Consider the following 26209-nt stretch of genomic DNA (forward strand, 5'->3'; position numbering starts at 1 on the left):
TTATCTCAAGAAAAGCCCCTCCCCACCCCCCCCCCCCAAAATAACCAGTGCCTACCAAATCAGATGGAAGCAGCTCCAAGAGACATGCCCCCCCCATTCCTGTTAACCTGCCACCCCTAACCTCTTACTTTTTATAGTAACAAAAAGTGTAGAATGTTATTATTCCTAGCCACTTCTGGACTCACGTGACTGCGCATGTGCTGTCAGCAGTCAGGCAAAATGTTTAGTCACTCCAGGGCCTTACGTCCTCTGTCATCAGTAATCAGTGCGCAGCGTGGTCATGTAATCTATGCACATTCATGACGTAAGCTCATATACACATTCACAAGGCGACCTATAAAAGAGCAGGCTCTACCGCTCCCTGCTCTCTCTCCCGGCACCTTTCCTTTCGGTAGGCCTAACTACTTCCACCCTTCCCCTTCCCTAATAAAAACTCTTATAGTGGGTTCCGATGTACCTTGTGTTTTCTCACACCCAGTAAAGAATGTCGCCAAATAAACAATATATATGTTAGTTTATGTATACATATATATGGGGCTTATTAGAGTGGCTTACAGGCTGTAGTCCAGCTATTCTAACAAAGCCTGTCTATCAGTGGAAAGTCCAAGAATCCAGTAGTTTTTCAGTCCACGAAGCTGGACGTCTCAGCTGGTCTTCAGAATACACTGGAATCCCAAAGAAGCAGGCTCTAATGCCAGTGAAGGATGAACTTGCCAGTGAGATAGAGGGCAAGCAGGCAAAGAGCAAGGGCTTCCTTCTTCCGTGTCCTGTATATAGGCTGCCAGCAGAAGGTGTGGCCCAGATTAAAGGTGGATCTTTCCACCTCAAAATATCCAGACTATGCGGGACGGTGGTGGCGCACGCCTTTAATCCCAGCACTCGGGAGGCAGAGCCAGGCGGATCTCTGAGTTTGAGGCCAGCCTGGGCTACCAAGTGAGTTCCAGGAGAGGCGCAAAGCTACACAGAGAAACCCTGTCTCGAAAAACCAAAAAAAAAAAAAAAAAAAATCCAGACTAAAAGTGGGTCTTCCAATTTCAAATGATTTAATTAAGAAAAATCCCTCACAGGTGTGCCCAGTCTCTTGGGTTTTAGTTAATTCCAGATGTAGTCAAGTTGACAACCAAGAATAGCATCACAGCATCCTCTTGATGAAGAGTAATGTTTGCTTTGTGCTGACATTTCAATTGGAATGGTAGTCTCTTTCTTTGCAACCCCCAAACATTTTTCTAACACTACTCAACAAATATACACACACACACTGAAATGAGAGAGAGAGAGAGAGAGAGAGAGAGAGAGAGAGAGAGAGAGAGAGAGAGAGAAAGTTCTAGGAGATGTTCTGTATGCTGTGAATGTGTTGCTCTCTTGATAAATAAAATGCTGATTGACCAGTAGCCAGGCAGGAAATATAGGTGGGATAAGCAGACAAGGAGAATTCTGGGAAGAGGAAGGCTGGGTCAGGAGATGCCAGCCTTCCATCCAGGGAGCAGCATGTAATGGCACATAGGTAAAGCCACGGAATACGTGGCGACATACAGATGAACAGAAATGGGCTGAGTTTAAGTGTAAGAGCTACTTAGTAGTAAGCCTGAGCTAATGACTGAGCAGTTATAAATAATATAAGCCTCTGTGTGTTTACTTGGGTCTGAGCAGCTGTGGACCAGGCAGGACACAGGAAAACATTTAGCTACAAGGAAGAGAGAGAGAGAGATTTAAAAAAAAGTAAGTGGACCTTTGTGAACATCTCAAAGTTTTGTTACAGAGTTTGTGACCCCTGGAAAAGACCACACACTCCATACAATTATAATTAAAAGATTTATTGATTAGCTGTTAGCAGGATGTACAGTCTCTGAGCCAAATTTGAGATTGCTGTGAGGGAGAGGTATGGGAAAGGATTTTTTTTCTGTGTAGCCTTGGCTGTCCTGGAACTCACTCTGCAGACCAGGCTGGCCTTGAACTCAGAGATCTATCTGCCTCTGCCTCCTGAGTGCTGGGATTAAAGGCGTGTACCATCAGGCCTGCCTGGCTAAATCTCTTCTTTTTTTTTAACTTTATTAAAATACTGAGTTTATTTCACATGTATATTTGTCTCCCTACCATTTCCACATCTGACCACCACTATTACTATGTCCTATCATAACATTCCATACATACTTAAAACCAAGTAAAGGGTGGAGTTCCATCCTTGAAAACTAAACAGGCATTTTAGACAACACATTCTTGGCAATGGAACCTGGACAACATTTATCAAACACAGTAGGGAAAATTCTCACTTTGCATTATAAAAAGGACAGCCAGATATATCAACTGTTACAGAAATTAAGTAAGACGGAATTATTTCAAACTGTTTAAACCATTTTCTTAAAGAGACTTTCTCCACTGCCAGAGATCTTGAATAGCCTCCTGGTCAGTCATCTGGAAGCAATTCTTCACATAATTAATGAACTTGGCTTCCACTTTGGGAAGAGAACCACCTTTTTCTATACTTGCTTGTATTTTTGCCTTAATGTCGTCTACAGAACTAGGTCCTTTTGGTGTTTTAGGAGTTTTTTCCTGTTTTTTGAAAGACTCTTGACCCTTTGATCTTGGTGTTGATGGTCTTAAGTCTTTTCTATTTTGGTTTGATTTTTGTGCACTTTTGGCTGGGGTATCTCGTGCAGATTTCTTCACTGGAACTTTTTCTTCAGCTTCCTCATCATCAAAATCATCATCTTCATCATCCTCCTCCTCATCATCATCCTCATCATCCTCGTCGTCATCCTCATCATCCTCGTCAAGTTTTACTTTTTTCTGCAGAACCTTGTTACCACCCCCGGGAGCAGATCGTTTTCCAGACATACTTAAGAGTTTTGCATCCTCCTCATCTTCATCTTCTGACTCTGCATCCTCCTCTACAGCTACTAGGTGCTGTCCACTAATGTGCACAGGCCCTGACCCACACTTCAACCTTAAGACCACAGGTGGTGTAATTTCAAAGCCCCCAAGAGAAACTGTTGGTTGTACAGACATTTTCAAAGTTGCCAGTTACTTTAATTGGACTGCTTTTATAGTTCATTGCTTCTGCCTCTACGATGTGTAATTCGTCTTTTGCCCTGCCCCTAAACTAACCGTTCTTAGTGATAACTGGTGCTCATCCTCATCATTATCCACCTTAAAGTGATAATCCTTGTCAGCTTTTAGTTCACAACCAAAAAGGTAGTTCTGAGGCCTGAGAGGGCTCGTGTCCATGTCCATCGAGTCTTCCATGAGGTGGAGGCGCACACTTCGGTGTGAGAGAAGTTGGACGGAGGAAACTGCCTACTGCTCCTCAGAACAGACATGCAGGACGGAATCACGCCAGGCTTTTTTTTTCTTTTTTTTTTTTTTGAGACAGGGTTTCCTTGGGTAGCCCTGGCTGTCCTGGAACTTATTCTGTAGACCAGGCTGGCCTTGAACTCAGAGATCCACCTGCCTCTGCCTCCCAAGTGCTGAATGGGAAAGGACTTTTAAAGGGGAAATCATATGAAGACCTTCAATATCTATGCAAGGAAGCAAAAAAACTGATCTGGTCTGCCAAGAGAAGTTGCTAAGGCACCTCAAAACAATCTTTGGGTGTCTTCATAAGCAAGTGACAGAAGCTAAAAAGCAGTTAGTCAGATCATAACAAGTAGATAGTCACAGATGTACATTTCTGGGTGAGGTCATGGAGTCAGGGTCACTGGGTTATCTTGTAGGCACTGGAGTCAGAGACAAACCGTTGGTGGGTACCAAGATGTATGCCTTGTATTAAATGGAGTTTCTTTAGCCATAACATACAAAGTTACTTAAACTGAAGAAAGAAAAATATAAATTCAAAATGGATTGAAGAACTAAATGTAAAACCTGAAACTGTACACAGGGGCAATAATTATATTTTTTAAAAATTAAAGTGTTTTGTTCATGTGTATGTGCATACATCCACATGTGTACACATGTGTGTCAAGGTTCATGGTTGACAGCAGGCATCTTCCTTAATCTCTTTCCACCTTACACATGAGGTCAGGCCTCCTGTGGAATTTGCCGATTGCCATTTTGGCTAGTGTGGCTGGCCAGCTTGCTCTGGGGACTCTATATCTCCACCTTGTTTACTGGGACTACAGACATGTTTTTCCCTTGAGCTCTTGGGGATCCAAACTCCAGTCCTCACTCTTAAGGGGCGCGTGCTTTTTCTGCTGAGTCTCTCTCCCAGCCTGGCCATGTTATATGTGCTATGTAATCATAGTCAGATTAGCTGAGTACAGTGGCTCATACGTGTGATCCTACCTCCCCAGCAAGGCAGGACGATTGATGGTAGTTTGGGGCTGGCCTAGGTTATGTAATGAGATTCAGGCCAGTTTGGGCTAGAGTAAGTCCCTGTCCCCAAAATAAATAAAACCAAACTAACCAACCTACCAACGAAACACCCAGAACCAAACCAAATCAAAACCAAAACAGAAAACAATAAAACCCCAAACAAACCAAAACCTAACCATAGTCACTGTTGTTGAAAGAAAAAGATAAACTGAACTTCATGTAAATTTAAATTTTCTTATATCAAAAGATTATTAATCTGGGAAAGATAGATCAGTGGTTAAGAGCACTTGTCTTTGTAGATATCTGGGTTCCATTCCCAGCATCTACTAGTGGCTCACAGCCACCTATAACTCCAGTTCCAGAGGAGTTATGGATGTAGGCACTAGGCATGAATGTAGTGATGCACAGACATGCACGAAGGGAAAACATCATATTCATTAAAAAAAAAAAAGGCTATTGATAGTAAAAATGCAACCCAAAGAATGGGAGAAAACATTTGCTAAACACACCAGTAGCCATTAGGAAATACAGTTCAAAACCACAAGACCACTTCATACCAGTGATGAAAGATATTACCTGTACTAGAATAATTTAAGGTGTGTTACTTTTGTTTATGTTGCATTTGTTTAATTCTGTGAAGTTGTGTTACTTTGCCTGTGTAAAACAGCTGATGGTCTAATAAAGAACTGAACGGCCAATAGTGAGGCAGGAGAAAGGATAGGTGGGGCTGGCAGGCAGGAGTATATATAGAGGGAGAAATCTGGGAGAAGAGATCTAGAAGGAGCCAGAGAAGGAGGAGGACTCCAGAGGCTAGCCACTCAGCCACCCAGCCACCCAGTTATACAGCAAGCCACAGAGTAAGAAACAAAGAGAGGTATTTAGGAATAGAAAAGAAAAAGCCCAGAGGCAAAAGGTAGACAGAATAATCTAAAATACAGAAAAGCTGGCTAGAAACTAAGCCAAGCTAAGGTCGTGCATTAATAAGTTATAATATGACTCTGTGTGTGACTTATTTGGAAGCTGGGTGGCAGGCCCCCTAAAAGAGCAAAAACCTCCAATGGCTGGGTGATGGTGTTGCACACCTTTAATCCCAGCACTTGGAAGGTAGAGCCAGGCGGATCTTTGTGAGTTTGAGGCCAGTCTGGTCTATACAGTGAGTTCCAGGACAGCTAGGACTGTTTCACAGAGAAACCCTGTCTCAAAAAAACAACAAAAAACCAAAAAACAAAATAAAACCCAAACAAACAAACAAAAACCCTCCAACAATAATTACCCAAACCCTACAAGTAAGTGTAGGTGAGGATATGGAGACATCAGAACTCTTGTGCACCATTGGTGGGAATGTACCATGTAATGGGGTGTATATGGGTTCTGCAAAGAAGTTATCAAGGACATGATGGTACAGCACTTGGGAGGTGGAAGAAAGAGGAACAGGAACTCAAGGTCAACTTTGGTTACATAGTATGCTTTTTAAAAAAGTGAAATGAAGGCTGGAAAGATGGCTCAGTGGTTAAGAGTGCTGGTTACTCTTACAGAGGTCCTGAGTTCAATTCTCTGCAACCACATGGTGGCTCATAACCATCTCTAGTGGAATCTAATGCCCTCTTCTGTCATAAAGTTGATAGAGTGCTCTTATACAAAAAATAAATATTTTTTTTAAAAGCAAAATGAGCCAGGTGGTGGTGGCGCACGCCTTTAATCCCAGCACTTGGGAGACAGAGCCAGGCGGATCTCTGTGAGTTAGAGGCCAGCCTGGGCTACCAAGTGAGTTCCAGGAAAGGTGCAAAGCTACACAGAGAAACCCTGTCTCGAAAAACCAAAACCAAAACCAAAAAAGCAAAATGAATGGAATTATCATACAAACAGCAATTCCCTTTCTGTGTGTAAACTCAAAAAAATTAGAGCAGGAGGGCTGGAGGCATAGTTAGGTGGTAGAACACTTTCCTGGATGTTCAAAGTCATTATTTCCCCTCCCCGCCTTTCTTGTTTTTGGAGATAGGATTTCTCTGTGTAGCCCTGGTTGTCCTGTCCTAGATCTTGCTTTGTAGACTGGTCTTGAACTCAGAGATCCATCTGCCGGCCTCTGCCTTCCCAGTGCTGGGACTAAAGACGTGCGCCACCACCGCTCCGCCAAAGTCATTGCTTTCATCTCTAGCACTTTTTCCTCAAAAAGGAATTTAAAGGAAGGTCTTGAAGAGCTCTGTCCACCTGTGATTGGAGCAGCTGCGTTCCTGACCGCTGAACCTCAGAAGCCACAGGATGAATGGATAAACAAAATATGCTTTAGTCATCCAACTCATCACCCTACAGAAACCAGGAGAGGGATCAAGGCCAGCTGAGTTACAATAGTGAGAAAGAAAAACCAGCAGTGTGTGTGTGTGTGTGTGTGTGTGTGTGTGTGTGTGTGTGTGTGTGTGTGTGTGTGTTGGCACACCCAAGGAAGCAGTTACTTGGGAGGCTGAGGCACGAGGATCAGTTGAGCCCGCTTTGGGCAGTCTTTTAAAAAATTAAAAAACAGAGGCAATATGCTTAGAGAAATCAGGCCAGGCAGAGATCAATGCTGATTTCACCTATGTGAAGCACATGAGTATGAGTCGTCTGAATCACACGACAGAAAGAATGGTGGGGGTTGGGCTGGGAGAACAGGGGAATGGGTAAGTTTTGTGATATAGCCCTGGTTAGCCCCAAATTTGAGACCCCTTTGCCTCCATCTCCCATGTAGCTGGAACTACAGTCATGTGCCATAGTTGGTGGGAGTTCTTTAATAGGTATAGTTTTCCGTTTCATAATGTAAAGTCCTGGAAATACACAGATAGCATTATAAATATATTGTCAGTAGATTATACACTATAAACACACAAATGTACCACTGAGTCAGCTGGAACTGTTCAAGAGAGCAAATTTTGTCTTTTGCCACAATAAACAAAAAGAAATTTTTTTGATATGTGAAGCTGGGGTCAAAGCCAGACCCTCACATGTGCTAGACAAAATACCACAAAGTTGTATCGCCAGCCCTCAATAATCTAAATTCATATTCAAACACAAGTTCCTGTCTTATTAAAAGCCAAAGCCTTTCTGCAGTGGCACTCAGAGTCACTAGGAAAAATGGCACTCCACTGCTCCTGGGCTTGTACTACTGTCCAAAACCTTCTCACTAAATTTCATGTTGAAGCCTTTGCCCCGGGCACCTCAGGATGTGGGAGCAGGGTGTTTAGGGTAAGTTTGCTGTTTGGCAGCATGCATAGTGCCTTCACATCTGATAAACAAGGACTGAAAAACATCTGCGAAGACAAGGAGGCCACCTGCAAACCAAAGGCGTGGCCGCAGGAGACGTCAAGCATGCTAAGACCTCAGTGTGGGGAGTTCTAGAAAATGTTTCCATTGTATGAGCTGCCCATGCTACGGTATTTTGTTATGGCAGCTGGAACAAAGTACTACATTCACTAGTTCCGAGTTTTGGTTTTGTTTAGGACACAGGGTCTCACACTGTTCCTTAGGCTAGCCTTCAACTTCTTTCTGCTTCTGTCTTCCCAGTGCTGGGATTACAGGAATCATTTCAGATGAATCATAGTAACTGCAATAGTCTCAGCCGGGTCTCATCCTCTTCTGGAGGCCAGAGCAGCTGTCGCTAGCATGTTCCTAGCTTGTTCCACTCTCTAAAGGCCACCTCCTGACCTTAAAATCCAGAAACTCTGCAGCTATCCCACAGCAAGGTCCAGCTTCTGGCACATTTGCCCAACTGGCAAAACCCGGCATAAGTTTCACCTCTGGGTTATTTTGTGTCTTCTGTAAGTAGTTCAGAATGAAACTAAAATTTTTATTTTTAAGCCACGTTTTCCCTACTGGAGGGTCAGTGTTGTCTTTCTCTCATTGTCTTCCCGTCTGAAAACCCCACCCAACTTAGGTGAATTATTTAGACTGAAATAAAGGGCAGAGGTGCTTGTGATTACATTTTATTTGTTCCCGGGATGTATGATCTGTGGAAAACAAACTGCAGCTCATCGCTCCGACTCCCGGGGCCAGCATCTTCTGAGGACAGCGGTTTTCAGTTCTATCTTTTGAATTCTATTTGTGTGTACACCTTGGTGATGTCATTGTACCTGCCTTCAGGGGCCTGGTAGTTAGAGACTGGTGGCGTGTGATGTGGCCCTTCTTTCTCAAAGGGGAATAGGCTGGGGTCCCGCTTTATGGCCTCAGCGTGGAGCTCTGGAGACTCAAGTTTCAGCTCCTGAAGTGCTTCCTGCTGGGCTTCCAGCATGGCTCTGATGGCGACCCTCTCTGCCTCATGTTCCTGCTGCTTGTAGAGTGCCCACCTCTTCAGCAGAAGAGCTCTTTGCTCGCTCTCCTCTGAAGAATGCTCTTCCTGGAGTCGCTGTCTGTGAACACACAAGTCCAAAGATGTGAGGCTGAGGAGTACTGACCCTGCTGCAGAGCGACAATGTGACCACACATGACTGACTGACCCTGCTGCAGAGCGACAATGTGACCACACATGATTGACCCTACTGTAGAGGACAGTGTGACCACACATGACTGACTGACCCTGCAGAGGACAGTGTGACCACACATGACTGACTGACCCTGCTGCAGAGCGACAATGTGACCACACATGACTGACTGACCCTGCAGAGGACAGTGTGACCACACATGACTGACTGACCCTGCAGAGGACAGTGTGACCACACATGACTGACTGACCCTGCAGAGGACAATGTGACCACACATGACTGACTGACCCTGCTGCAGAGGACAGTGTGACCACACATGACTGACTGACCCTACTGTAGAGGACAATGTGACCACACATGACTGACTGACCCTGCAGAGGACAGTGTGACCACACATGACTGACTGACCCTACTGTAGAGGACGATGTGACCACACATGACTGACTGACCCTGCAGAGGACAATGTGACCACACATGACTGACTGACCCTGCAGAGGACAGTGTGACCACACATGACTGACTGACCCTGCTGCAGAGGACAGTGTGACCACACATGACTGACTGACCCTACTGTAGAGGACAGTGTGACCACACATGACTGACTGACCCTGCAGAGGACAATGTGACCACACATGACTGACTGACCCTGCAGAGGACAGTGTGACCACACATGACTGACTGACCCTACTGTAGAGGACGATGTGACCACACATGACTGACTGACCCTACTGTAGAGGACAGTGTGACCACACATGACTGACTGACCCTGCAGAGGACAATGTGACCACACATGACTGACTGACCCTGCAGAGGACAGTGTGACCACACATGACTGACTGACCCTGCAGAGGACGATGTGACCACACATGACTGACTGACCCTGCAGAGGACGATGTGACCACACATGACTGACTGACCCTGCTGCAGAGGACAATGTGACCACACATGACTGACTGACCCTGCTGCAGAGGACAATGTGACCACACATGACTGACTGACCCTGCTGCAGAGGACAATGTGACCACACATGACTGACTGACCCTACTGTAGAGGACGATGTGACCACACATGACTTCACTGCCCTACTAGCAGGCACTGCCAGGCACAACCAGGGCTTAGAAAAATAGTATATTTGGGGGTAAATTAAGAATGCAAGGTTAGGGCTGGAGAGATGATTCAGAGGTTAAGAGCATTTACTGTTCTTAGAGACCAGAATTTCTTTTGCAGCACCAGAATTAAGTGGCTCACAGTTGCTTGTAACTCCAGCTCTAGAGGATCTGCTGCCCTCTTCTGGCCACTAGGGCACCTGCAGTCACATGAGCATACACACCCCAAGTACACATAAATAAAAATAAATCTTAAGAAAAAAAAAAAAAAACACCGTGTAGAACATGACAGCAGGTATTGTCTGCCAGAGAAAGAGCACACTCTGAGAGAACTACAGTGCCACTGTTTCTGCCCCAGGCAAAGCCTCCTTTTGGTGAGAGGGGTACAGAAGAAAAGTGGAACAAACACCCAAATCTCGAGACAAGAGCCTGTTTAGTCCCAGAACACCACAAAGCACCAGCGCTTCCCACCTTGCAGGGCTTTATAAACTGCTCACTTCTCCAGGAAAGCATGAGCTAGCTGCTAAACTTACACACAACACAACTGCAACACACACCAACTATGAACATGTGTACAAGAGGCTGAGAGTTTTCTACAGTGGTGATGCGGTGAGAGCTATGAGCCAAGGCCTATGTCATGAGTTACAGTCAACACTCACGGACATGAACATGACCCTCGGAGCAAAGTTGATCCAAACTCCCAAAAAGCACAATCGAGATGAAAAGGACTCCGACCAGGGTCAAGTCAACCCTACTCACCTGTTCCCATCAGACTTGAACTTCAACTAGAACTACTTGAGGGAATTCCTTTGCATTAAGGATGTCAACCTAGAGGAGAACCTTTACCGTGATTTATCCAGGAATCTCACTGGGGTGATAAAATCTTCAATAGGAATCAGTTCCTGGGTGGCCTTTTCCAGTTTCCGGATCCTCTTCTTCAAGCGATCCTTTGCTGCTTGATCCTTTTTAGGGTCTACCTTCTTCTTCTTTCGCAGAGGTTCCGCTCTAGTAGATGAGAAACAGACACCCAGTGTTTCTACTTCAATCCCAGGGCAGACATGATGCTAAAGGAAGTGCCTTACACTTGGATCATACACTACAAGAAAGAGTTGCTCACAGTCCTGACTCCATGAGCTTAGTGACAGAGTCAGTTTTTATCTGTTTTCATGAGGACTGTAGGGGTCCTATCAACTCCAGGAAGCAGCACAAATTACATGTATTTACTAAGTGGCAGTGTTAATTTTTTTTTTTTTTTTTTTTTTTTTTTTTGGTTTTTTCGAGACAGGGTTTCTCTGTGTAGCTTTGCGCCTTTTCCTGGAACTCACTTGGTAGCCCAGGCTGGCCTCGAACTCACAGAGATCTGCCTGGCTCTGCCTCCCGAGTGCTGGGATTAAAGGCGTGCGCCACCACCGCCCGGCTAATTTTTTTTTTTTTTAAAGATACATTCTCACATAGCCCTGGCTTGCCTTGAACTAGCTATGTAGTCATGGAGCTATGTGGCTATGTCCTTGAATTCTGATCCTACTGTCTCTACCTCCTGACTGCCAGGATGGTCATTTTCTACCACTCCTGGTATTATGGTGCTGGGGCTTCAACTGGAGGCTTTGTGCATGCTAGGCCAGGACTCAAAACACTGAGCTACATTCTTAGCTTGAAAGTGTCAGTCTGTGACTCAGGGATACCTTGAAACTGCCCTGAGAAGTGAACTTACTGAAATGGATTAAAAGTCCATTCACATTTTAAATCAATTTGTGATTTTAAAAAAATGCTTTAAGAATAAAAGAGACAGGATAGTAAAAGTGACTAGCTATGTCTTTATTTACTTCTCAGAATTTGTTACCAATTTCTGGGGTGTCTGAGATGGCTTAGTGGTTAAGAACACTTTCTACTCTTGCAGAGGACCTGGGTTTGGTTCCTAGCACTCACATGGTGGCTCACAACCACCATTAATTTCAGTTCCAAGGGATCTGGCACCCTCTTCTGGCCTTTGTGATCATCAGGCATGCAATGTACGCCCATACACTCAAACATAACACGTTTAAAAAAAGTTCCATGCCCTAAATCTTTGGCAATTATCTGGTTTGCTTCTAGGAACACATCTCCCAGACATAATTTGCCATTAGGAATAAGCAAATCTGGGGCTGGAGAGATGGTTCAGCAGTTAAGAGTGCTTACTAGTTTAGAAGACTGGAGTGTGGTTCCCAGCACCCACACCTGGGGCTCACAGCTGCCTGTAACTCTGATCTGTAAGCCCCATCCAGGGCACCTGAAAACATGACAGGCACATACACAAATAAAAAAGAAATCTTAAAAACAATCAGCAAACCCTTTAGCATTAAAATCGACTAAATCAATTCCCAAGAAAGTATCCAAAGTTTCTAGAGGAACTATTAGTATTAGTCTTTGAACCTTCCTCCCACTCAATGAATCAGGATGAGCTGAGCAGGGAAGAGCAAAGCCTGTGGAGAGACAGAAGTTAAGATGTGTCCTTTAAAACACACAGAACTCCTCAAAGCTAACTGCTATTTATTTAAACTACTTTACTACACATACATGCTATCGTAGTACAGCTTGTTGAAAGGACAGAGGCATCTACCTACATTTAACTATTAGCTTGATAGACTGATCTGCTAACCAAAGGTTGGGCAATCTTGCTTTGTTTTGGTTATATGCATACATGTGTTTCTCACACTCCAAAAGCTTAGGGTCACACTGAATTTTACCTCATGGGGATGAGCTCCCAGAAGGACAGCAAGGAAGCTCTCTGGTGGGTGTGTCTAGCCAGTGTGTGGCAGATTCCAGGGATCCTGAAGGAGAGAAGGGCATGTATAAAGATCCGACTGGGAAAGAGAAGGCACATACACATAACTACAGGGCTCCCAAAACCTGGAGGGCGTTTGTATTTACTTTACTTATTTCAGACAAAAGTCTCTGTAATTCGGGCTATCCTGGAACTCGAGGCAATTCTCTTGCCTAGGCTGATCCACCATGCTTAGCTCACTTGTATTAGGCCAGCAAGGTCAAAGTGGGGATTTTTCAAAACTCCGTTTCGCACTTTGGGTAGGGCCCCTACTCGCTCTAGCAGGATTTTTTTTTTTTAAATTAGGGGGTAACATAGCCTGGGGTTTACGTGCTACGTAGCTATTGATGACCTTGAATTTCTGATCTAGCCTCTACTTCCACAGCCCTAGGATTGCAGGCGTGTGCCGCCACGCCCAATGTTTTTGTGGCGCTAGGATGGAGCCTTACTTAGGCTTCAGACTCGTTAGGCAAGTAGTCTGTCTACTGAGCTATATTCCCAGCTCAGATTATCATTTGCAACAGACGGGATCAGTTTATCCCTGAAATAACCTGCAAGTGCCAGAGCAGCGCCAGGGCAGAGCCCGCGCACGCGCCCTGGGCCCTTCGCCACCCGCGTCGGCACTCACCAGCTCCGCGGCCGCAGAGCCCGCGCAGTACACAGCATCACGGCGGTAGCCATAGCTTTTCACGCCACCCGCAGGCGGGCAGCTTCCGGGAGCGCGCCCCTGGGCGGTCCGATCTGCCGTACCGAGCAGGGTCAGGCAGGCCGCGGCCCGGAACCCTCCGGTCCGGGATTCCGAGAGGCGAGCTCGCCTCTGGCCCCGCCCCCGACGCAGCCCCGCCCCGGGCAAGCGCGGCTAGCTTCGCAGCGTCCCTGCGGCTGGCGTTCCGCTTCCTGTTGGTGCTGCGGGACAGGCCTGCAGCCCTTGCCCAAGTGTCTCCTGTGCCGGTGTGGCTGCTCACTGCTCCGCCTGGCCTATGTGTTTACGTCTATGCAAACGCCGCAATAAATGCGCCCGTCTAGCCCCCTGTACCCCTCCACCAGGCTAGCTCTTTTCTGCATTCGTTAGAGACCAGGGCCGCTGCCGTCTGCCGCTAGCTGCATGCTGGCGCCCGCCCGGATGGCGCTCCGAGATGCCCAATAGCGCGTGTTGAGGGATGACGGAAGCTAGTTACTAAGCTGGACTTGGAGCCGCGGAGGTAGGGCTAGAGACCTGGACACTACCGTGGCCCCGCATCGCCGGGCGGAACCTGGAGGCTCTGCCAGCCCGTCCAAACCGAGCCTCACCAGCGACCGCGCCCGTGCCAGACCCAGAGCGGTGTAGCCCCGCGCTCCCCCTGCCTGCCAAAGAGCTGAGGCGGCCCCGTCCGCGTAGGGAGCGGTTTCCCGCCGGGGCGATTTGGCAGGTGCGCGCCGTGACTTCCGGCGTTGCCCCGGAGCCGCCGGAGGAGGAGCGGCGCAGGGGATGCGGCTGTGGCGGCGGCGGCGGCGGCCGAGCGCAGGAGGCGGCTGTGGCGGCGGCTGGGGGCGCGGGCCGGCGATGGCGCGGCGGCGCTGAGGGCAAGGGTGGGCGGCGGCCGGAGGGCAGGCGGCGCGGGAGGAAGCGGCGGCGGCTCCATGGCCCAGGCGCGCTGAGGGACACGGCTCTGGCCTCAGCCCGGCGGCGGCCGAACAATGAAGCTCTTGAAGCCAACCTGGGTCAACCACAATGGTGAGTGCGCGCAGGAGTCGTGGGCGGCCGAGCCTGCATCGGGGTGGGGTCTGGAGTTGGCTTGCGGCGCGCGCAAGCCCTGCCCGCCTTGCCCAGACTCGGGTGCCGGGTGCTGGAGCTGCAGAGCGGGCGAGAGCAGACTTTGTCCTGGGCTCCGGGATACCGGCGAGCCCCGGCACGTGCTTCGGGCTGGTTGCAGCGAAGTCCGCTTTCGCCCCAAGCAATGGCGCTGGGTCCTGCGCCGCCCACCCCTAGTCTGGAGTGCCTGGCGCCTGGCTTCTGTGAGCCGGCCTGGGCACCGGCTTGGTGCTGCCACCCGGCTTCACCGTCCAATGTGTGCTCAGATGCTTTTAGTGAGTATGAAACTGGGGCGACATCCCCCTTGTGGCCTTTCAGTGGCTCGGTGGAGATCTCGAATCTGCATGAGAGACTGACTGTACTACCGCTCTTGAGGCCTGGAGCTGGTGACAGTGCACCCACTCGGGCTATTGCGGTCCTCGTAAGGTCCTGGGAGCAGGGTCCTTTGGAGGACCACGAAGGAATCACATTTAGTGCAGGGCTGGAGCGTAACTAAGATCGGGGCCAGTAGTGTACAGGTTGTAGGAGACGAGCGACTTTGGATGTGTGATAGTGACTTCAAAGAACGGACTCATACACCCTGGTCGAGATGGCTGGTGCAGAGCAGCAGCAAGTTTTGTGGAGAACTACTTGCTCTGCGGAGCGAAGAAGAGCCAGAGCCCTCCCCCAGCTGTTAGTACTTGAGTCTCTGGGAGCAGCCACCCTCTGCCCAAAGGGAGAAGAGTCTCCCTGATACTGTCTTGTTCATCGTTTCTACTTTGTAATACATCTAGAGGGAGCTATAGTTTTTTTTTCTTTTTCTTTTTTTCCTGTAAAGCAAGACAAGTAGATGCATTTTTCTTTTTGAAAATCCACGTGGCCTTTTCATTTAGTATTTGGTCCGGGAAGCTTTTTACTGCTACAGCCAAACATCTGTTTTTTTGGGTCACAAGCAAAAATGTGAATATGAATTTTTTTAATTAAAATTATTTAAGCGAGCCGGGCGGCCGTGGCACACGCCTTTAATCCCAGCACTGGGGAGGCAGAGCCAGGCGGATCTCTGTGAGTGTGAGTTTGAGGCCAGCCTGGTCTACAGAGTGAGATCCAGGACAGGCACCAAAACTACACAGAGAAACCCTGTCTCGAAAAAACAAAAGAAAATTTAAGTGATAATGTTTATTAATGATAAAAGATGTTGAAACTTAAGCAAATTTCTTTTCTTTTTAAATCTAAAGGCAACCTCCCTCCCTCTCTAAATTGTCTCTGTCTTGGAGAGGATGCTGTTTTGAGTCACCAAAGATGGCAGTGAGTAGTGGAAGTTGCTTGCTAGCCAGACCCTGAATGGTAGTAGCTAATAAAAGCAAGTTTCCTTTGGATGAATGGACTGCCCCACTGCATTGGAGGTGATGCATGGTTGTACTTCCTGGCTTTCTCACTCAGCAGTTGTGTTTCCTGTCTCCTTATACAGCATGAACATACTTTCTGGGGTCTGAAAGTTCAGAGAGGGGAGGAAAAGAGAGCTGAAGGTTTCCCTGAAGATGGCAGGGGATCCATTTAGATAAGGTAGTTAGAAGACTAGAAGAGGTTAAAGGCAGAGAGAGAAGTGTTTGTTGGTCTTCATTTCTCTAGCCCAGTACTAGAGAAACCTCTCACATAGGATTTCTCAGCCCCAGCACAATTGACATTTTCCGTCACACAGCTGTTTTAGGGGCTGTCCTGTGTATTTTGTGATCTTTACTTAGGTGTCAGCAGCACCCACCATCATAACTGCCCACTTACCTCAACCAAAAATATCTGTGACATTACTAAGTCCACTTGTTAGCCTAAATCACCTCCACTTGAGATGTTCTGGTCTATGGTTATCAGCATGTTAGTAAGTCTTGACATTGTCATTTTGCACTGAAATTTGCCTCGGATGTGGATTTAGACTGAATTCAAGATAACATCATTTACTAGTTAAGGATTCTTCGCCTTACTAATTATAGGCCTTGGTGAAATCATGTAAAAAAGACCTATTTCTTCACCTTGTACTCAATGTAAATGATTGTCCCTAAAGTATGATACAAAATAAAAATTAGTATCTGTTATTTATATTGATGGTATATGCAGTACACTTACATACAGTTTTGAGATGTAATCTTGTTGACTATATTTTACTTATTTGTTTATTTTTTAAGACAAGGTAGCCCTGGCTGTCCTAGAACTCAGAGATCCTCCTGCCTCTGCCTTTCAAGTGCGGAGATTAAGGGCATGCACTATCATACTTGGCCATATAGTTTACTTTAATCATGGCCCAAATAAGTTTCATTTCTGAGTAAGGTTAAGATTATGTATGGGTGCTAGTTATGGCACACACCTATAATTATAGCTTATCAGGGAGGCTGAGGCAGAAAGAGTGAGTTAAAGAAGGGCTTATCTCCAAGTATGAGTGCACTATGTAGATGAGTTGTTCAGGAGACAGAATGCTGAAGAAGGTAAGCTGAGGAAGGAAAGAAGGAGATAAGGAGATGTGGTTGGGGGAGGGTGGAGTCATGACTTTCTTTTTTGAGTTCGAGGAGCGGAGCGTTGAGGTTTCTAGGTTTGGGCACTAGCCTGTGTCTTCGGAAGTCCTTGTAGGACTTAGAAGGTGGTCTCCAGATCTTGGTAAGATGTGCTGAGAGGGAGGAAAGGTCGGTGTGAGAGATGAGAAAGATGAGAGGCACTATGGAAACAGGAAGAGTTAATGGGGCTTAGCCGTTACATGTGTGTAGTATAGACCCATGCCATTTTTGGGTTCATTTCTTAAGTGTTCTGGAGAAAGACTACAGATAAGAGATGGGCAGTGGTGTTTTCTTTCGTGTGTTTGGGTGGGTGTGGGGTGTATATGGAGAGGATGTCAAGTGCCCTGCCTTCTCACCATTCTGTTGAGGTGTCTCTCACTGAGTCTAGAGCTACTCTGGCAACCGGGGAATTCCAGTGATTACCCTTCTTGCCCACCTCCCCCAAGCTGGAGTTACAGATGGATGGACATTTCTGGATTTTGTGTGGGTGCTGGGGATTTGAACTCAGGTCCTCATGCTTGTGTGGCAAGCTCTTCTTACTCACTGAGCCATTTCCCGAGGCCCCTGTGGAATTCACTCAGACACTTATGTATTTGCTTGTTTGCTTATTATTTGTTGTTTGTGAGTGTACGCATGCACATGTGTGCCAGAGGTCAGTGTTGAATTTCTTCTGTTGCCCTTTCCCTTTGGAGACAGTGTTTCTTACTGCACTGGAGCTCATCCTTTGGGCTTAGACTGACTAGCCAGTGATCTCCCAAGACACTCCTGTCTTTGCATCCCAAGTGCTGGGATTACTGGTGTGGGGTGACACTGGCTTTTTATGTAGGCACCAGTGGCAGAATTCAGGCCTCCTGTGCTTGTATGGCCAGCACTTTACCAACTGAGCCATCCCCCTGCCCCCAGCCCCTTAACATTTATTGAGATCTATTAGTTGTACATGGTGGTTCTTGACTGTGAACCCAGCATCCAGGAAGCAGGAGGATTGCTGTGAGTTTGAGGCCAGCCTGGGCTCTAGATTGAGATCCTTTCTGTCATACACACACACACACACACACACACACACACACACACACACACACACACACACACATATGTGGTGTGTATTTTTTGTTTTAGAAATTTTAATCTAATAAGTGGTTGAAAATCAACTTTAAACTTTATAAGGAGATTCATAGTTAGACAGCTGGGACCAGCACACCTGGGCAGTCCCTGGCTCTGACCAGTGAAGCCAAATGGAGGCCCTGCTGTTATTTTCCCAATCTTGAGTCTTATGGGTGTCCATGGAAAGGATATGTACTGTGTCTGCCTTGACCCCACAATTTACCTAAATGTTGCTAGTATAACTTAATTACTTTCAGAGGCCTAGTAAATGACACAGATCTGGACTAAGCCCTGGGGTCTAAAAATTGATGCAAACACGTTTTATGTTCTTGCTAAGATCAGCAACATCACCCAGAGGACTGGGTGGGGCTGTTAAATAGTGGGAAGGGGTACTGCTCATCCCCCGAGTTGCCTGCCCTCTTCTTTGCTAGCAGAATCCCAGGGTTCCTTTTGTTTTCTGCCTGCCTTTTTCTGCAGGACAGTCTCTAGACAGGGGCACGTGTGCTAATGCTCCTAAACTGGTATGCCTGTGAGTGCCTAGGACTTTTAAAATTACTGCCATGTGGCTGGGCAGTGGTGGTGTACACCTTTAATCCCAGCACTTGGGAGGCAGAGCCAGGCGGATCTCTGTGAGTTCGAGGCCAGCCTGGTCTACAGAGCGAGATCCAGGACAGGCACCAAAAACTACACTGAGAAACCCTGTCTTGAAAAACCAAAAAAAAAAAAAAAAAAAAAAAACAACAAAACCCAAAAACAAACAAAAAACCAAAAAACAAAAAAAACCTGCCATGTAATACTATTTTGAGCTAGCAAGATATTTGCTGGGGGCTTCTGTGTCCAGCTTCTGCAAGACTTCACTGGGTCTGAATATGTCAGACGATTTGTAACCAAAAGAACAGGCTCACAAACTGTGGCTGAGTTCTGCAGACTTCTCCAAGACGATACTAGATATGAAGGAAATGAGTTGGTAATTCTATCTAGACCAGCTCAGGATTCTTTTTAACTTGCCAAGTAATGGTCTCATGCTGATTCTGACCACCTCTGTCTTCCTGGAGAGCTTGGGGACTATTTTTCTTCAGAAGGACAGCTTTCAGAAACTGAGTGGCACTTGATACAAGGAATATTATGCTTGGAGGTCATTGTTCTGTGGCCATTTTTGTAGTCATTTGATACCTTGGCGCTTCCAACTTAGTAGATTTCATTTGAGTTGCTTGAAGAAATGTCTCTGGCATTTAGTTTTTGAGAATTCTCTGGTCATGGGGGAATCAAAGCTGTTTTCTGGGAGGAGCAGGAGGGAGGACCTGTGTTCTAGCCTTGGACCTTGAGTCTCCCTGTTAGCCTGATTAGACCTTCTAGGTTATATGTCTTCTCTTGCCCTGGTTACTGTTGCCTACTGGCTTATATGGGTAGAGATAGATACTTGGGTAAAATAAAATTGGAACTCACTGGAGATTGCCTACAGAGAGTTAGCTCCCAGAAGGCAGACACTTTGTCTTGGCTTGTGCTTTATTGGCAAAGAACGGTGCCTGGCAGGTACTACAGTATTCACCTGATCCATTAGTAAACACTTATGTGTCTGGATCCTGGAAGAAGGGGATGAAAGGTACCTGGTGGGTGGGTGACCACTACTCTTGACTTCCTTCTCGTTTGTCCTAGCTGTGTCTTTTTATAGATCAGACTTTCTGGTGGAATCTGCTGGGGCCTCCAGGGATAAGGAAACATTTTGTCTAAGCTTCTACCTAAGGAATTCATTTATGTCAGGACTTCTTAAATTTTGCATATTTATGTATCTGTTTTTGTGTAGGGGGTGAAGGGGAGAGAGAGAAAAAACAAGAGCTCACAGGCACATTGTGGGTGTGGAAATCAAGGAGAACTCTTAAGAGTCAATTCTCTCCTGCCACCCTGTGGGAGCCAAGGATCAAACTCAGGCCTATATCCTTTAACCACTGAGCCATGAGCCATCTTGCCAGCTCTGTTAGGGTTTAAACTATTCTACTTTTTTGTTGTTGATGTTGTTTTTTTTTTTTCTTTTTTTTCAAGACAGGGTTTCACTGTGTAATCCTGGCTGTCCTGGAACTTGATTTGTAGACCAGGCTGGCCCAGAACTCAAGAAATTGGCCTACCTTTGCCTCCCAAGTGCTGGAATTAAAGGTGTGTGCCACCACACCTGGCAGCTATTCCACTCTTGACCACTTTTCACCCAAAATTTTTTATGCGATTTTGGCTGTATAAGCACATAAAATTGGTATACAAGTCAAACATTTACTGACTAATAATAAATTTTATTTTAAAGCAGTTATTTGATACATAATTTTACCACTTATTGGAGACAAGCAAATTTACATACTATTGAGATGGATATGTTTATTTTTACATGAAGAATTGAATCAGCTGAATAGTTGATACCGTGTGATGTAAAGAATCGTAGACATCTTTCAGAGTTGATATTTTGACTTTATAATTGTCAATGCTGAAAACTACTTCCTATAAATACATATTGCAAAACGGCAGAAGTATCTTTATGGACATTTTAGGAATTGTTGGAAGTACTATTTTAATGCCAAGCCCAAACTCATTAAGTGTTTTTTTGTGAAACTGAAATCAGTAACTCAAATAGCAACTTTAAAGCCACACATTCTAATACAACACAGTCCAAACTGATATCTTTCTATAAGCCAAAAACACTGTCTGCACAGTAAAAGAATAATTTTGAATCTGAGCTGAGATGTATCAAGGGATGCTACTTTGCATGATTGCATGTGCAGTGAAAAGTGTGCATGTTGTATGTTTAGAACTGAGACTGCAGGACAACATAGGCAAGAACTGCCAGAAATACTCAGAGCCACTACAGGTTTGATCTTGAGTTTTTGGTCATTGTGCAGTTGGAAACCTTTTATTGTTGCTAAATTTTTTTTGTGGTTCTCAAATACAGGGTTCTGACCTAAAGTTTAAGAACCCTGAAAGTGGGTTCCTGTAGTTTTCTATTTTAAGAAAGGAAATGTGTAAATAGAATAGATAGCATATGACTGACAATCACCCCTCCCCTTGGCAAAAAGAAAACCCATTTAGGTAAAAACTTATTCCTTATTTTTTAAAGATTTATTTATTATGTATACAGCATTCTGCCTGCATGTGACCCTGAAGGCCAGAAGAGGGCGCCAGATCTCATTACAGATGGTTGTGAGCCACCATGTGGTTGCTGGGAACTGAACTCATGACCTTTGGGAGAGCAACCAGTGCTCTTAATCACTGAGCCATCTCTCCAGCCCCTAAAACTTATTCCTAAGCTAACATCTGCCTACTGTATTAACCAACACAAGACAGACTAAGCTTATAGGGCGATTGATTGTTCTGGAAAATAGCACTGTAGTGAGGAATAGACAAAAGGGGCAGCAAGTCTCCTTAGAGGACCAAGGATAGATGTTTGTTGGAGCAGATGTCAGGGCTATGGCACTTTCCAAAGATCATCCTGCAGAGAATATAATAAATCTACCCATTTGACAAATACCAAGGGCTAACTGCCAGGGAGTGGGCTAAGAGCTAGAAACAGTAGGAAATTAAATAGCATCCCAGACTAAAGCTATCCATCTAGAGAGCCTGGGGTCCATCTGGAGAACCTGGTATGAGTATTTTGTTCACAGCAAAGAGGTGGTATAGGGAGAGAACTTCCAGAGTAGTCGCTTAGCAAGTGACAACTCCTGTGTATTAGAAGAAGGATGAAAACCATTAGTGTCTGCCTGGTAAATCTGATGATAAAAGTATGTTGTCCTGTGAAAAATGGCCAGGACAACAGCATTGCAGGTAAGGCCAGAGAGCAAAGAGACATCCTGAGCAAGAGCCATCAACAGGGAGCAGGTAGGTCAGTGTGGACAGGAACAACAGACAGAGACAAGCAACACGCGGGGCATAGGAGAATTTCAGCTTTAAACTCAAGAGATCTTCCTGCCTTCCACGTTTCTGGGACTACCTATATGTGCTACTGTAACCACCTCGGGTAGGAAAATTATAAATAAAAGGTGCTTTGGGCAAAGCCTGAATAAGAAGCTAATATTTGGGCAAACATTTTGCTGCAGAAGTTGCCTGCCTGAGTTTTGTACACAGGAGGATTATTGGGGAGCACTCTTGGGAGTCACACAAATGTGAATTTGAAAAGTGTTATGAACAGAAGGTGAGTTAGGATGGAGGCAGAGGGAGAGCCACAGGTGGTCTTGTGGGGAAGAAGTAGCTATACCACAACAGGAGGAAGCAGGAGCCGAGAGACTCTTGGGAGACTGTTCTGGCGGTCCAGGCAAGAGATGATTATAGCCGGGCGGTGGTGGCGCACGCCCTTAATCCCAGCACTCTTTTGGGAGGCAGAGCTAGGCAGATCTCCGTGAGTTTGAGGCCAGCCCGGGCTACCAAGTGAGTTCCAGGAAAGGCACAAAGCTACAAGGAGAAACCCTGTCTTGGAAGAAAAAAAAAAAGAGAGAGAGATGACTATATTTGATTGAGGTGGTAATGATTGTGATAATCACAGATGGTTTTATGTGGGTATTTATGGAGCTGAGTTGTCCTAAATCAGACTGAGGGGCCAAGGCCTTTGTACTCTTATGTGCAGTTGCTGAGTGAAGTGGACCTTGCTGAGGACAGCACCTATCCAAATAGGACTTCCGGAAGCTGTCTTGGTGCATCCACTACAGGCTTGAGAGAGATGTGCAAAGTGCCCTATGAGGGGAGCACAGCCTAGTTAGATCTACTAGTTAGATCTCCTGGCTTTTTAAAGAAAAGTGCTGATGGCACTTTTCACACCACATTGTGGTGTGAGCAGTGGCAAGACCAAGAACTTAGAGAGGTGAGGCCAGAAAGGGACAGTGGGACTGCATCTGGGGTGATTTGACGAGGTCTTGGAGGGATGCTGAGGTTAGACTGGGAGTGTGTGTGTGTGTGTGTGGGGGGGGGGGGGGTTTCTAGGAAGACACTAAGACCTCCATTTGTTCACCTCAGATGGGGCACTGACAGACAGACCAGAGAAACAGTTCCACACAAGTTCAGCTTGGTGAAACTGTGTTGTTTATTGTGTTGGTTACGGGAGCACAGGGGCAGACGTGAAAACTGCAGCGTTGTTTCCCTATCCTCCGTCAGTTGGCACTTCCTGTATACTCACGTGCCTCCCACACAGCTGGGAGACAGGAAGGAGTTCAAGGAGAATCTCAGGTTAGGATCCTGTGACCCTACTTTGCTTTTTGTGAGAGAATTACAATAGCTCCATCGCTGCTAACCATAGGCCAAGTCATCACTGACCTGGCCTTCGCTGACCTGGTCATCACTGCATATTTTTGCTTATTTCTTTGCTTTGACTTTAAGGTCAAGGTATTCTGTAGGTCACCACTGAAATCTCTGCTTTCTTGATGGTCACAGTCATGTTATGCCCACAGGGAATAGCTATACCACAACAAGAGGAAGAGGGAACTGGAGACCCTTAGGAAGCTGTGTGGAGATTCAGGCAAGAAATGATTATATCTGAGTGAGTTGATAATCTTGTAGTACAGATTATTTCATATGTATGCATATCTAGAGGCTGAGTATCCCTAATCCCAAATCTAGAATGCTCCAAAATTCAAAACTTTTTCAGTGCCACTGTGATGCTACAATGTAGAATTCCATACCATGAGACATGGTTTTAGATACTGTGTATATGAAGTAGAAATGAATCTCCTATTTTGACTTGGATCCAATTCCCAAGAGATCTTATTATACATATAAAGTTAGACTCTAGTGGGATGTGGTGGTGCATCCCTCTAATCCCAGCACTCAGGAGGCAGGCAGAGGCAGTCACATCTCTATGAGTTTGTAGCCAGTCTGGTCTGTATAGTGAGTTCTTAGAATCTGAAACACAGTCATAAGCATTTCAGGTAAGGAATACTTTACCCGTATCGTACATCATCCGTTTTATATAATGTGTTTGCATCTGACTAGCACATAGAGTATTATATAACTGAGAGTTAGTATAACATACCATATGTAGTATGTCTTTAAAGGCAAAAACACACCTTGAGTAAAAGAGAGTTTATTCTGGAGCCACATGAATGACCACAGCCTGGGAAGTGGATTGAGGTTACCCCAAATACCATGTTCCAGTGGGGCAAAAGTTTGATGAAGTTTTCATAGTAACGGAGCAAAGAAAGTTATAAATCAAGACACTTTTCAAATACATTGGTGGAAACATTAAGGAGGTGGTTACAGCAAAGCATGGGAAGTCTGTTACAGGCCTCAGATAATGAGTTGGTGGAAACTGGGGGTCTGTTCGTATAGTTCAAAATTTTTTACCTAGTCACAAGGATATTAGGTCACACAGAGATGGGAAATATATGGCTATTAAGGGTTCTAAATATAGCTCAAGATAACTTTGGCTCCCAACTTGTAATATTTCAGTTCTCTTAACATTCCTTGGCCTTGTAGAATGCTTAACACGGGTGTGGCTTTTCTCCAAGAATTACAATTCTCAACACACACACACACACACACACACACACACCCACACCCACCCACCCACCCACCCATACACCCCTTCCCTCCAGTCCTAGATGTTGAACCCAGGACTTTATGCATGTTAGGCAAGTACTCTACCATAGATAAATTCCTTTTTGTTTGTATTTTGTGCATGGTTGTATTTTTTGTTTTAAATAAACTTTAAAAATTATTTTTATTTTATTTTATATGTATGAGTATTTTTGCCTGAATGTATGTCTACAACATGTGCGTGCCTGGTACCCTTGGAAGCTAGAAGAGGGCATTGGATCCCCTAGGATGGAATTAGAGATGGCTGTGAGCCTCCGTATGGGTTATGGGACCTGAACCCAGGTCCTCTGGAAGAGCAGCCAATCCTCCTAACTGTTGAGCCATCTTTCCAGCACTCGCTTTTGTTTGTATTTTGAGACAGTCTTGCTTTATAACTCAGGCTGACCTTTTTCTCAAGACTCAGCTTTCAGCTTATTTTGATATGTACTTAGAAGTAAAATTGCTGGATTATCATAGTTATTCTATTTCTAAGTAGCCCTCAAACTTTAATATCGTGGTGATACCATGTTTAACATTTTTGAAATCCCAACAAAGTTTCATTTCCTCCACATTCTTGCCAATATTTGTCATTTTATAGCTGGCTGGATAGTAACCTTCATTATGACTGAAGTGACATGATAGATACCTTGTTATGATTTGGATTTCAGGATTGATGAGAATGAGTATCTTTTCATTGCTTCCTGGCAATTCATATTTTCATGGGAAAAATGTGTATTTAAGTCCTGTGTTTATTATTTATTTTTTTAAAAGTTGCTTTTATTATATGTCTGTGCATGAATGAAGTTATTTGTGGATGAAGAGCTCCTGGAGTGGATGATTATGAGTTGCCAAAGTTGTCATAGATGGTTATGAGTTGCCTGACGGGTGGTAGGAACTGAATTCAGGTCCTCTCAAAGAACAGCATGTGCCCTTAGCCACCGAACCATCTGTCCATTTTTTGCTTCAAATATTTTAATTTTTATTCTTTTTTTTTTTTTTTTTTTTTTTTGGTTTTTCGAGACAGGGTTTCTCTGTGTAGCTTTGCGCCTTTCCTGGATCTCGCTCTGTAGACCAGGCTGGCCTCGAACTCACAAAGATCCGCCTGCCTCTGCCTCCCGAGTGCTGGGATTAAAGGCGTACGCCACCACCGCCCGGCTTAATTTTTATTCTTATGTGTATGGGTGTTTTGCCTGCATGTATGTCTGTGTACCACATGTATGCCTGCTGCCCACAAAAACCAGAAAGTGTCAGATCACCTAAAACTTACAGACAGTTGTGAGCTGCCATATGGGTGCTGGGAATTGAACCTGGGGCCTCTGGAAGAGCAGCCAGTGCTCTTCACTGCTGAGCCACCTTTCTAGTCTTCCTGTGTCCATTTTTTTTTCTGTTATTAGTCTCTTATCAGATGTCATTTGCAAAAGCTTTCTCTCATGCATTTTCATTCTATTGGTAGTATCCCTTGATGTATTATATACACTGATTTTCAATGTAGGGGTGTGTACACATGTTTACCCAGGGTGCACAGCAGGCCAGACGACAGCTTAGAAGGTTCAGTTCTCTTCTACCATGTGTGCTGTGTGGCACTATGGAGAGATAGA

The 26209-nt window shown here is 45.4% G+C and overlaps 2 protein-coding genes and 1 pseudogene across 3 annotated transcripts in view; 1 reads left to right on the top strand and 2 right to left on the bottom strand.

Annotated features, from left to right (window-relative positions):
- Positions 1 to 1798: 1798 nt before the first annotated feature.
- On the bottom strand, positions 1799 to 8118 carry LOC128111848 (nucleophosmin-like; annotated as a pseudogene).
- Positions 8119 to 8245: 127 nt separating this feature from the next.
- On the bottom strand, positions 8246 to 13480 carry Mrpl40 (mitochondrial ribosomal protein L40). The gene is made up of 4 exons (XM_052740297.1): positions 13291 to 13480; positions 12586 to 12669; positions 10709 to 10867; positions 8246 to 8684 (listed from the first exon to the last, which is right to left on the bottom strand). The coding sequence occupies exons 1-4, from the start codon at positions 13341 to 13343 to the stop codon at positions 8360 to 8362; spliced, it is 621 nt and encodes a 206-aa protein (XP_052596257.1). The 5' UTR covers positions 13344 to 13480; the 3' UTR covers positions 8246 to 8359.
- Positions 13481 to 14221: 741 nt separating this feature from the next.
- LOC128111847 (protein HIRA) overlaps positions 14222 to 26209 on the top strand; it is a 90393-nt gene continuing 78405 nt past the window's right edge. The window contains exon 1 of one of the 2 annotated variants that reach the window (XM_052740293.1): positions 14222 to 14376. In XM_052740293.1, coding sequence (XP_052596253.1) covers positions 14340 to 14376 — 37 coding nt within the window. In that variant the 5' untranslated portion in view covers positions 14222 to 14339. The remainder of the gene's footprint in view (positions 14377 to 26209) is intronic. The other variant, XM_052740295.1, reaches the window with a different exon arrangement.

This window comes from Peromyscus californicus, unplaced genomic scaffold, assembly GCF_007827085.1.
Source record: "Peromyscus californicus insignis strain IS unplaced genomic scaffold, ASM782708v3 Scaffold_16__1_contigs__length_79575227, whole genome shotgun sequence".
NCBI classification, from domain to species: Eukaryota; Metazoa; Chordata; class Mammalia; order Rodentia; family Cricetidae; genus Peromyscus; species Peromyscus californicus.